Here is a 12,100-nt window from a genome sequence, read left to right on the forward strand (position 1 = left end):
GATCGCAGTACAAATGTGTACTAAAAATGGGCAAAACCATGTGCACTGCAGGTGGGGCAGATGTAACACGTATAGAGAGAGTTAGATTTGTGTGAGTTATTTTCATTCTATGCAGGGTAAATACTGGCTGCATTATTTTTACACTGCAATTTAGATTTCAGTTTGAACACACCCCACCCAAATGTAACTCTCTGCACGTTACATCTGCCCCACCTGCAGTCAGGGGCTGGCTGGCAACTTTTAGCCTAGGGGGCAAGTCCAGAGCACTGGCCCATAAGTAACAGCGCATTGTTGATTCCTGGAGATCCATTCCCCCCAAACGGAAAAATTAAATATTGCCGCAAATGGTTGGAGAATAATTCAGTAAGAGGGCAGAGCTACGATTGCGACCCGCAATCAGAGAGACAAAAAAATGTAAAAAATTTGCTCCATCAGGAGGTGAGGTGGGGTGCTCAACCTGTATAATAATACTAATAAGACACCACAGGCTGCTTCCCCTACATAATAACTAGGACACCACAGGCTGCTTCCCCTACATAATAACTAGGACACCACAGGCTGCTTCCCCTACATAATAACTAGGACACCACAGGCTGCTCCCCAATCACAATATCAGGAACACAGGCTGCAAACAGCAGAAATCCTTTGTGGTTTAGATTCTCACCGACACCTGCTTAGGCTGCTTGTGCCTTTGAAGTTTCTCCGGGTCTGTGCTGTGGCTCCCTGCTTCCCCTGGTTAATTGTGCCGCAGCCACAGGACCCTCCTTGAGTCCCCATCCTCTGCCTGCCAGATCCACCGCATTGGAAGCATGGGTGGGTGGCGTCACTGCTAGGAATAAGGAGGAACAGGCGGCTGGCCCTCCTCCACATATCCCTGGAGGCTGGACATGTCCTCATGCAGGAGGCCGGCAGCCATGTTCCTGTAGCCATGTTTTGAAAGCCGGCTCCGCGGCGCTACAGGAACATGGCTGCCGGCAGTGGAGGAGGAAAAGGAGGTAAGGTGGCCCTGAACAGAGAGCATGGGGGGGCACATGGCACCCTGCCCCCCGGCCCAGCCCGCCCCTGCCTGCAGTGTACATGGCTTTGCCCATTTCGAGAACAAATCTGTACTGCAGTCAGATCTGAATAAGGGCCATGTAGTATTTAACAAGAGTATGTAAAATACATGTTGTTGAAAAAGGAAACACGGGTTTAGCAAAATAGAATTTATTATTATGTGCCGAGTACATAAAAATACAATTAAAAGTAACGAGCTATACTATGGGACCCCAAGCACACATACAGTATAGGCATCTAGGCACTTTTGCAGTGATTGTCATGTTAGGGAAGATTAACATCACGTAGACAGGAGCCAATTCTAAACAATCAATTCATAATGCAGCCATCAACCAGCTAGGTAGGATTTGATCAAAGCTTGTAGAGAGATACAATATCAAACACTCTGATCCTAACTGGCATTTTCCAAACAGCTTGTAAAATGTCAGTTAAAATCTGGTTAGTTAGTATTTTGGGGTAGATGTAAGAAGCAGTGATAAGGGAGGAGAAGTGAGCCAGAGGAGAAGTGGCCTATGGCAACCAATCAGTACCGAGGTAACATCTGTAATTTGCAGAATATAAAGTGATACAGAGCAGCTGATTGGTTGCCATGGGCCACTTCTCCTCCGGCTCACTGCACCTCCTTTATCACTGCTTCTTACATCTACCCCTTTATCTCTCTCCAAGTTTGTCCCATCTCCCTCTTAAATCTGAATTAACCTCAATGTACAAAGGACTAATTCTCCAACACAGCTTTCCTCTGTAAATATCAGTTGTCTATGTCTGTCTCCCTGTCCCCATGCAACGTGTAACCAAACTACAGTAACAGTACGTTGCAGTACCACATTCAGCACCAGCAATGAATGGCATAGGATCTATGGCTGTATTATTGCTGGACGTGTTAGAGGTAATCCCTGGGAAGCACTGTGAGACCTGAGGTCTCCAGAGTCCTGCTCAGAGGAGAGAGTATGAGAGGACGCTCAGTAGGAGTTCAGCAGGTCCCAGTCCTCTGCAGTAAGAGCCACACGTGATCTCTTTGCATCCGGAGCAGAGGGGAGAACGTCTGGAGTTTTGCCTTCATGTGCTCTCTTAACTGGAACATGTCCGCAATGAGATTTGGAGGGGACAGGATCCTGCACTCCTGCCACCGGCCTGTGAAACTGCAGATGAGTGGTGCTGGTCGCCGCTGGGGTGACTTGTAAGACACATTTCTCCATAGTGTGATTCGTCTTATCTTTCCCATCTAAATAGATAAAAACAGCATTTATCGCACGGATGTTGGCTATATATAAATCTACTGTCTTATCTGCTGTTGCAGCAGTGTATGGCCACATTTATATAATAGCTAATACAGATTAAAGAAAATGCTAAGCAGAGCTTTCACAGTGGAATACATTGTATAGCATCTTCTATGCTACATTTCTGATTATTAGAGGTTTGAAATTCTTTCATTGTATAACAATGAAACAAAACAAAGACAAGAAGAAGAACACAAACGCTGTAGAAAACACACCACAAAACACTTGCGAACCGGGTCGAACCAACAAACAGTTAATAATCACAGGGGGGTATCCTATTTATGTGAAACACTTACAGAATTGTTGTGCTGCGGTCCAGGATTTCAGGATTTCCTTTGGCTTAATGGCAGCTGCTACAAATTGATCCCACTGTCTGAAAAGCTAAAATACAAGAGAAGGTTTAGAGCTAGTTTGGCCAGTTCCCGACTTATCAACCCTCTAAAGCAGAAGTCACACAGACAGAAGATATACACTTGCAGCATGCTAGAAGGTATACATATGGTCATTATGTCGACATGCATTGGGTCAACCACCGAAGGCCGACTTGGCTTATGTCAACACATGAAATAGGTCGACAGGGTTGGAAGGTTGACACAAGCATTAGGTCGACAACAGCTAAGTCGACAGTCAAAAGGTCCACATGAGTTTTTCACAGTTTGAGCCGACATGTGTCGACAGGCGGTATTTAATGCGCCAACATCCCCTAGGGTGCGGAGGGAGAATAGAATAGTGTGCTAAGCACAGCGAGGCGCCGTGCCCGAAGCATGGCGAGTGCAGCGAGGCACCGCTCCTGAAGCATGGCAAGCATAGCGATCTATGCGAGGGGACGCAGTACACTTTGATAGTGTCCATAGTCGATAGTCGGGACAAAAAAACGTGAAATACTAATGTCGACCTATTTTGTGTGTCGAACCTTCAATGCATGTAGACCTAATATGGGTCGACCCAAACACCCATACCATGCTAGAAGTGGTGCAGTGGCGATGTACATTTTACACCTATGGTGGTCACAATGCAAAGGCCAAGTAAGTAAGTGCTATACAGAGAAGTTTGGTCCTCGAGATATCTCAAAGCCAGCCCTGACCAATCATCTGCAAGTACAGATCTCTCTAATGCCCGGTAATGGGATAGAGATCTGTAACAATCAGGAATTCTGGAAGAGTAGAACAGACGCATTTCACCTGAGCGATGCCACGAGATCCACACCGCTGTGAGCTGAATCACTGTGTGTAGGTGGCAGGTATACTGAAATCCCAAACCTGCTCTGTAGATGTAATCTCTGCCCCCTGTATCTACAGCACATGTCACACCTACTACACTGGAAGGCTATGTATGTAGCTTGGATTGTACATCGAATAGAATTCTGACTGTTTAGTTCACTGAGCAAATATCAGGAGCTATACTAATAATAGAACAGACAAGCAACAAAGGCTACATTTGGCAAGGCCTCCATAGGACAATAATATGGCTCAGACACAGGGCCTAATTCAGACTTGATCGCAAAGCTAGTTTTTTCTCAAATGGACAAAACCATGCTGCACTGCAGGTGGGGCAGATGTAACAGGTGCAAAGAGAGTTCGATTTGGTTGGGGTGTGTTCAAACTGAAAACTAAATTCCAGTGTAAAAATAAAACAGCCAATATTTACCTTGCACAGAAACAAAAGAACTCTCCCTTATCTTATGTGGCCTAAGCACGTAGCGATAGGGGGAGATGAGCGTTCTAAGCGATGCTAGATCGCTCAGCACACAGCGCTGCACAGCGATGTGCCGCTGAGCGATCTGTTAGGGCCTGCGTTCTCTGTGAGAGCACTGGCGATTATAGATTTATCCAGCATGCTGGATATTAATTGCCGGGCGATAGAGACGAGCCGGCAGTGCATTGCCATGGCCCCTACACACGGAGCGATGTAGGGGCATATTATGAGCGATCTAGTGAGATTGCTTAGAAAATGCCTGGGAATCTCATCGTGTGTAGGTCCCATAACGCTCTCTGCACATAATACATCTGCCCCACCTGCAGTGCAGCATTGTTTTTTCCATTAGAGAAATAAAATGTTCTTTGCGATTCATGCTGAAGTAGGCCCTTAGCTACCTGCTCGGCCCAGCCCTGGGTCCTGCAGTCCACGTGCTCAAACTGGGCTAAGGGATCCTTAGCCTGATGCAGGCCTGTCCTTGTCTGTATCCTCCTACGTGTCGCAAACTGATCCTAAAACAGAACACAGACAAGTCAATTAGACAGAACTTCTGTAACATATGAGATTACGAAAACACCTTTAAGTAAGGCTGGGTACACATCAGGACAATGGGGTTGAATTGCAAGGCTTGCCAGTCCACCAAACCCCGCCTTGCGGTATGGTTGGCTGGCGCCACCCATTTGCAAGCGCAATTCGCACGCAGGGCATGCAAATGGATGTTACACAGTCTTTTGATGGTCGCCAATGTGGTTGCTCTGAGCACCCTTACATATGCGTGCATGTTCGGGGGAAGTGGGCGGGGAGTGGACCCCCGGTGATGTGTGCTGAGCAATCTAGTCAGATCACTCAGCACAGATGGCTTGCTAGATCTCCCATACACACGTAGTGATTTGTGTATAGGCGAACTGTGCTAACCAGTGTTCTCTATTCAGAACAATGGCGATCTGACTAGATGTAGTCAGGTGATGGCGGCACGCGGGACAATGCATCGCCGTCGCTCAGGGAATACACATGGAGCTATCCGTACTTCTAGTCAGATCGCTTAGCAGTAGAGCCATGTGTCTGTGCCCCTTTAGATGTGAAATGGACGTATCCAAACACTAATCTATTCGCAGTGTAAAAATAAAGCTGGCAAGCATTTTTGCACCACCTGCAAAAGCAGACAGTATTTACCCGACATGCATTTATATAGTGCAGCATAATCGGTTTCACGGTACAATTTGGAACAAAACAAGACAGGCAGAGAGGTAGTACCCCTTTCACACTGACAAATATTTCCCGGGTTATTGCTCATGAACGGGCAACAACCCAGGAAATTGGTCAGTGTGAAAGGGTCCTTAAAGATTGTCCCATGTCCAACATTCCAGGATTTCATCCCGGGTCTTGACCAGGGTTGAACTAGGGGCGGTCGGGTAGTGTGAACGGGTATCCTGGGTTGACGCGACCCTCGTCCAGTTCACTGCACTTTCAAGGCGCCGCTGGAAGATGCTGACATCTCCCAGCGCCGCCTCCTGATTACGCCACCTGGGTCGCACCTGGGATTTTGTACCCGGTTTGCAAGCACCTTCTAGTGTGAAAGGAGTATAGGAGGGCCCTGCTTGCTGGACTGGAGAGGTTGGGTTATGTGGATGTAGAAAGAGAACACATGTAAGTTTTGTGTGAAATGGGGAGGTAATGGTGTAAAATGCTGCCTGCCTTTAAATTCTATTATTCTATTACATGAGAAATGTACTATACAACATTGACATTATAGTAGAGCTAGGCGGAGGAGAATGATTTCATTGCTCTAAGCGGATGGGGGAGGGGTGACTGGAATAATTCTAGAGCAGCCTAGTAACGTTTTACCTGCACACCTGTATCAGAAATGTCCAAGTATATGAGCTGTTTAAATACATGCAGGAATGCTAGCGCTTGCTCCGTAATCCCCTGGTTGCCTAGAAGAGAAATAGTAACCGTTAAACCCAGGCGCATCAAGGACCGGGACTTCAGTGATGACAGCAACTGTTACCCAATGCTGATCTCTGTATGATCTCTGCATCATCCACTGGGGCACTAGCTGTTGTGCTATTTTATCTCTCTCTCTACCTCCACCAACAATATTTCCCTCGCCCCCGTCTTTGCTTCTCCTACACTTTCCCTGTCTCCCTTCTCTTCTCACTACTATCTTACCCATCGTGTGCTCCCTTCTTTGTGGCACTGCTTTTTTTATTGAACATCTGAGGCTCCGAGCGACCAGGCTGAGCCTCAGACAGACATCGGTCTCCAGCCACTGTGACCATTTAGCGCAGGGTAGGTAAAGATGCCAGTCTGCTACTCATGCCACACTAATGGAGCCAGGAGCAGAAGGTAGATGCCGCCATTTAGCTCGAACGCGCATCATCTATCCAAGCAGCTGTCAGATCTAGATTATAAAGTACTGGTGGCCAAACGATACAACATGATGAAACACATAAATGGACAGGGTTATATGTAGAAGTGACAAAGTTTGTCTATGAACAGAAAATGTGTCTGCTCCTAAAATAGTGTTGTCAGTGATCAAGCCCCATGGTTCTCAGCTAACCTGCAAAGTTCCAGCCATGGGGCGGATGTAATGACGCCTGAGTTTGGGCAATCACTTACAAGGCATGACTTTGCCTTGTAAGTGATTGCCGTAAAAAAAAAAAAAAAAAATCAGAATATACCTTTATGGAATGCTTGAAAGACTGAGGGCCAGATGCACTAAGCTTCAAAAGGGATAAAATGGAGAGTGATAAACAACCAACCAATCAGCTCCTACCTGCCATGTCAAAGACTGTGTTTGAAAAATGTCAGGCAGGAGCTGATTGGCTGGTTGTTTAGAACTCTCCATTTTATCACTTTTGAAGCTTAGTGCATTTGGCCCTGTGCATGATAAATGGGGATCAGGCCCTATTTTTGTAATGCAAATGGAGGGTAATTTAATTGTTTTTTTTTTTTTCACCCACTATCGCACCCGACCTCCTATCACTTTAGAAGGCACGATGTACAAGAGATTGCACTTTTCGCACATATCGCACCCATGGGTGCCATCAGGACTCATGCACAATTGAAAGAAAACTGTAATTGCTCTGATGGGTGCCCAAATAATTGAATTCCTCCCATGAACAGACAGACTGCAAAACTTGTCGATTGCCTTTCCCCCAAAGAACTTGTGGGACCATCAGACTACAGACTTACATGACAGGTCCAAAAGCGTCAAGCATCCAGGTCCCCTGTTCAGGATGCGCAGTGGAGCCGTCATTTTCCTGATCCCAATATCCGACAGACAATTGTCCTTCAGGTACAGCTCCCTCAGGCTGTAGAGACAGCAGCACAATAACATGTAACAATATAAGATGTGATATAGTAATTCACCAATATACAGTAAGGCACAGGATTCCGACCGGATCGATGCTGTGCGAATTTGCAGAGGTCTGCGATCATACAGCCGCCTGCCAGACAAAGTGAAATCCACACTATCCATATAGATACATGCATTTGTGGAGGAAGCTGTCATCAGTATTAATGCGTGCTTGGACTCACCCTATATCAGGTTAAAAAAAAAAATCAGACAGACCCTCATAACTTAAGGGGCCTACACACTCGGCAAGACCGTTGAGCGATCTGAGCAATGTAGTTTGCGCAGCAGGATCGCTCAGCACACAGCGCTGCATAGCTGTGTGCTGAGCGATCTGTCAGGGCCAGTTGTCTCCGGTGAGAACACTGACTGTCGATCTAACTAGATTTATCCGGCATGCAGGATATTTATCACCTGGCAATAGCAACATGCCCCTACACACAGAGCGATGTAGGGGCATTTTCTAAGCGATCTAGTGAGATTGCTTAGAAAATGCCCTGAAATTGCCCCTTGTGTTGGCTCCATTAGCACAGCCCACTACACGCCCTCACTCAGTGTAACCTGTGTGTAATCACCCAATGACACCTCCTCAGGTGCAAATGGAGACTGGGAGGAGGGCAAATCTCTGAATTAGCTCATAGTTTAGTACAATCAGCTAATGCTAGAACTGCAGGATCCGTACAATTATGCATCCACCATTGAATGCCCAGAATTTTGCAGAAGAGGGCAGCATATGACTCAGAACATACCAGGTTACTATGTTTGCCTTAGGCAGCGGGCACCACAGAATTGTACCTGTTTAGCGCCTCAGAAGTAAGGTGGCCGAGCAACTCGTGTTCATCCCCCAGCTTACAGCAGGACAAGTCTAATCTGTGCAGTCCGTGAAATGACGTGATGGCCTCCAGCTTCTCAGAGACTAACAAATACCTGCAGAGAAAGCACAGGTCACATTACAGTATATGCTCCCATAGGCAAACGTGTCCCCTCTCCCCGAGTACCATTTATAGGGTGACTAAATCATCAGTACAAGGCTTATGGCACAGTAGGCAGCTGCCTTCAGCAGAGGAGAACACACGATCAGACTGAGTATTTCTGCTACAACTGTCTAACTGAGTTTAAATACAGAATAACGCCACAATATTAGCTTGCTTTTCATACTTGTTATTGTTGTGTTGGGCTATGTCTAAATTAAATAAAACGACTTGGTCCACCCCTGGGATAACTTTTTGGGATAGGATAGATACAAATATCTTATTGTATTTATTAAGTGCTGCAATATGCAATACATGTATTGCATATTGTTCAGTTTAGCGCGCTGCACCTTTCAAAACCTGTGAAATTCCTTTTTCCTGCCTGAGGTGTAACGCTCTGCTGTGATGCTTCTAGCACAGTCTGTTCTGTATTTCGCACAGAAATAAAGACCAAACTGTGCTAGAAGCACCACAGCAGAGTGATACCAAGCAGGAAAAGAGGAACTGCACAGGTTTTGAAAGGTGCAGCGCGCTTAAAATGAACAGCACATGTAATACTGTAGTATGCAATTGCTAGGAGACTCACAATTTTTGGGCAGTCCCCCGCACCCACGGAAGAGTGGCCACATCTCCAGCATCCCACTAGCTTACTAGTAATGCGGGCAGGATAGGGATATTAGCAGGAGACTCACATAGCTGAATTTAAAGGGGCAGGGCTTAAAGATGCAAATTCGAACCATTTAGCCATGCCCCCTACCCAAAGAACCACAAATTCAGGGAGGGGCCTAGTGATGTGTGTGCAGCCCAGGCTCGTCCCCACAGTGGGAGTGAAGCAGCTATAGCGACACACTGTGCTATAATATATCTGCCCCTAGAATGGCTACAATTCCTGCCCAATCAGCTGGGGCACACAGGACATACCCACTAAATCAGAAGTCTGACATTGACAATATTCTTCTGTGTCATATGTCAATGTAGCTGGACAAGAAGCAAAATGAAGGCAACTATCTGACTCCCAAGAAAGTTCTCCCATAATATACTACATCAAGGTCGTCTGAACATACTAGGTTTGTAAAAAAGGACAACCTCTAACTCTCCATGAGCCCTTTTTCTCGTGTTATACATACTTGCCCCGCAGACACAGTGATGACAGCATCAACGCTCCGTAAGCCTCTGTGAATTTCCGAAGGGCCACAAGGCCACTGTTGGGTTTACAGAACTGCTGCCTGGCTTCTGCGGCAGTGAACAATTTCTCTGCAATCTGCTCAGGAAACCCGAGAAGCGAGTCAACATGCTGAATGTTATCAGCTATCAGATTGAGGGCCAAGGTGAAGAGGGGCTTGGCAGAATAACGCAGGCTGCCCTGTTCAGTATATGTGAAAATAAACGGCTTCTCCTTGGGTTTACATGTATCCTCCTGTTTCACACACAGTTCCACCGAGAAACCTCTGGAGAAAGTGCGTAGTGGGCGAGACCTCATCCGTGAGCACTGTGATCCTGCTAGGAACAGCTGGCCCTTCTCCCGCACGTAGACAGGCCCTGTGTCCTCTGTACCCTCGGGGGACTGTGACATGTTCTTAAAGTGAAAGAGATAAAACATCAGCGGCCAATCTACAGCATTCAAATCCCTTTCTAGCTATAATGCTTTGGTGGCGTGTGTTGTGTGTACACTAATCCTATAGGCTGTGCTGACAATTGCGATATTACACATACTGAACAGTGACCTTAGAATAAGCTTATCAAATCATGTAGTACCTCAAAACAAAGCCATCAAGCCAGAGTAACTAGAATTTTAAATCTAAGAGCTCAGGCAGAGTTTCTGAACCCAAGTGCCAAGGGGATTTGTCAAAATAGGTGTGAAAATTGGCAAGCAAACTTTTTTATTAACCCCTGAGTGCCAAAGTTGCTAAATATTCATTAAAAATGCCAGGGCCACTCACAGCGACTGTTCTATTTTTGGGTGCAATATTTAACTAAGCTTCAATTAACTGCCCCTTTCCCACTGCAGCCTTAAAACGGTATATTGCCGATTTTTTAGGGCAAAATACCGTTTAAGGCTGCAGTGGGAAAGTGCCAGAGTTGAAATACCGTTTAAAGTTAAACGGTATTTCAACCCGTTTACAAAGCAGAGTCCTACACGGTTAAATAACGTTTAAGAGGCAGTGGGAATGCCTCTTAAACGTTATTTAGCCTCCAGGCAGTCCCAGTGCCTGAGGAAACCTAGTAGTTCGCACTTTGTGCATGTGTAATGTGTGCACGTGCATACTAATGAGCCGCTAATTACATATGCGCATATGTAATGAGCGGCTCATTAGTATGCACGTGCACTCATTACATATGCGAAAAGTGAGAACTAGGTCTCATCAGGCACTGGGACTGCCTGTACCCCGCATGGACCCTGCAATGACCCCTGCTGCCTCCCCACTGCCCACAGGTAAGTACAAGGGGAGGGGAGGTGGGGGCACAGGGCAGGTACGGGGGTTAGGCACTATTTACACTGGGGGGGGGGGGGATTAGGCACTCTTTACACTGGGTGAAGGGGGGGTTAGGCACTCTACATTATACACGGTACACTGCAATGGGAATGGTACTTAAATGGTATTTAAAACGGTAATCTGCTGCAGTGGGAATGCTAATACCGTTTTAAATACCATTTAAGATTACCAGTACTTTAAACTGGTCTGCAGTGGGAAAGCAGCATGACTTGGCTGCCTTTGTATTTATTTATAATAAAATAACAGTCGCTGTGAGCAATGATGGCATTTTTAGCAGATATTTTAAGGATCGCTCCAAGCAATGTTGGCACTCAAAGGGTTAAACTTCAACACTACAGTTCGTGTTTTAAGGATATCCCTCCTGAGTCTAGATGGTTGAATCAATTCATCTGTGCTTAAGCATGGTTATTTCTCATAACCCCTCACCTGATGTATCATTAACGCCTACAATACATGAAATACATACACATATATATATAGTGTGTGTGTGTATTTCAGGAGAAAATTCAAACCTTAGAAAGTAAAAAAGTTCCCCGTAGCAATGGATCAGCGTCTTACTTATTTTATATGGGCACAGACTATGCTAGATAAATGATAGATAGAAGACGACTGTTTGCTAAGAGCAGCTTCTCCCTGGAAGGTTAGATACACCTCCCTGACAATCGTAGACATCTTATTTGGGCTGCAGTAGGAGTATTTTTGCAGACAGGTGTGTGATTGTCAAACTGCTTTCAATGGATATTGTGCATATATGTGTATATAGTGTATCAAGCATGCCACATTACACAATAGGAGAGCTGCTAAATGTGTCAGTGCCAAAACACTGTAATGTCAACTTGATCCCTATAAATAATATGAGGGCTACTGTATATATATAAACCTGTGCTGTATCCCAAAGCATCCACATACAACACAGAACACATGCCCTCCCGGCAAAGGGGATCTAGCTGCTACCTTCCATAATATAATTTGGATGGCCTCTGTATGCTTCCTCCTAAGTACTTGGGACAGCAAAGTAATGGTAAACTCCTGTCCTAGAACCTAGATGCCCTTTGAATGATTCCACTACACCTGTAAATATCTGTGTGCCCCCCTTCCCCATACACCTCGGTTTATTCTCCTAGCCACCAGCCGCTCACTCACCTCGCTCCCCGGGCACACTCTCCCTTGTCAGCTTGCCGGAACCTTTCTCATCCGGAACTAAGGTCTGATCTCAAACATGGGCGCGTACCAAATACACGTATTTCCGGG

The 12,100-nt window shown here is 46.0% G+C and overlaps 1 protein-coding gene across 1 annotated transcript; it reads right to left on the reverse strand.

Moving 5' to 3' along the window:
• Positions 1 to 1,666: 1,666 nt before the first annotated feature.
• On the reverse strand, positions 1,667 to 12,100 carry LRRC42 (leucine rich repeat containing 42). The gene is made up of 8 exons (XM_083157343.1): positions 11,993 to 12,100; positions 9,482 to 9,930; positions 8,179 to 8,310; positions 7,224 to 7,342; positions 5,874 to 5,962; positions 4,427 to 4,540; positions 2,630 to 2,714; positions 1,667 to 2,278 (listed from the first exon to the last, which is right to left on the reverse strand). The coding sequence occupies exons 2-8, from the start codon at positions 9,925 to 9,927 to the stop codon at positions 2,016 to 2,018; spliced, it is 1,248 nt and encodes a 415-aa protein (XP_083013469.1). The 5' UTR covers positions 9,928 to 9,930; positions 11,993 to 12,100; the 3' UTR covers positions 1,667 to 2,015.

This window comes from Crinia signifera, chromosome 8 (genome assembly GCF_055691185.1).
Source record: "Crinia signifera chromosome 8, ASM5569118v1, whole genome shotgun sequence".
Lineage (NCBI taxonomy): Eukaryota > Metazoa > Chordata > Amphibia > Anura > Myobatrachidae > Crinia > Crinia signifera.

What these genes read in the sequence shown, in the direction of transcription:
- LRRC42 (XM_083157343.1), bottom strand. Translation starts at nt 9,927, where the DNA reads ATGTCACAGTCCCCCGAGGGTACAGAGGACACAGGGCCTGTCTACGTG. An exon ending in TCACTGTGTCTGCGGGGCAA is followed by an intron (nt 8,311 to 9,481) that starts GTATGTATAACA and finishes CTTTCTCTGCAG; the next exon opens with GTATTTGTTAGTCTCTGAGA. An exon ending in GACCGCAGCACAACAATTCT is followed by an intron (nt 2,279 to 2,629) that starts GTAAGTGTTTCA and finishes TTATCTATTTAG; the next exon opens with ATGGGAAAGATAAGACGAAT.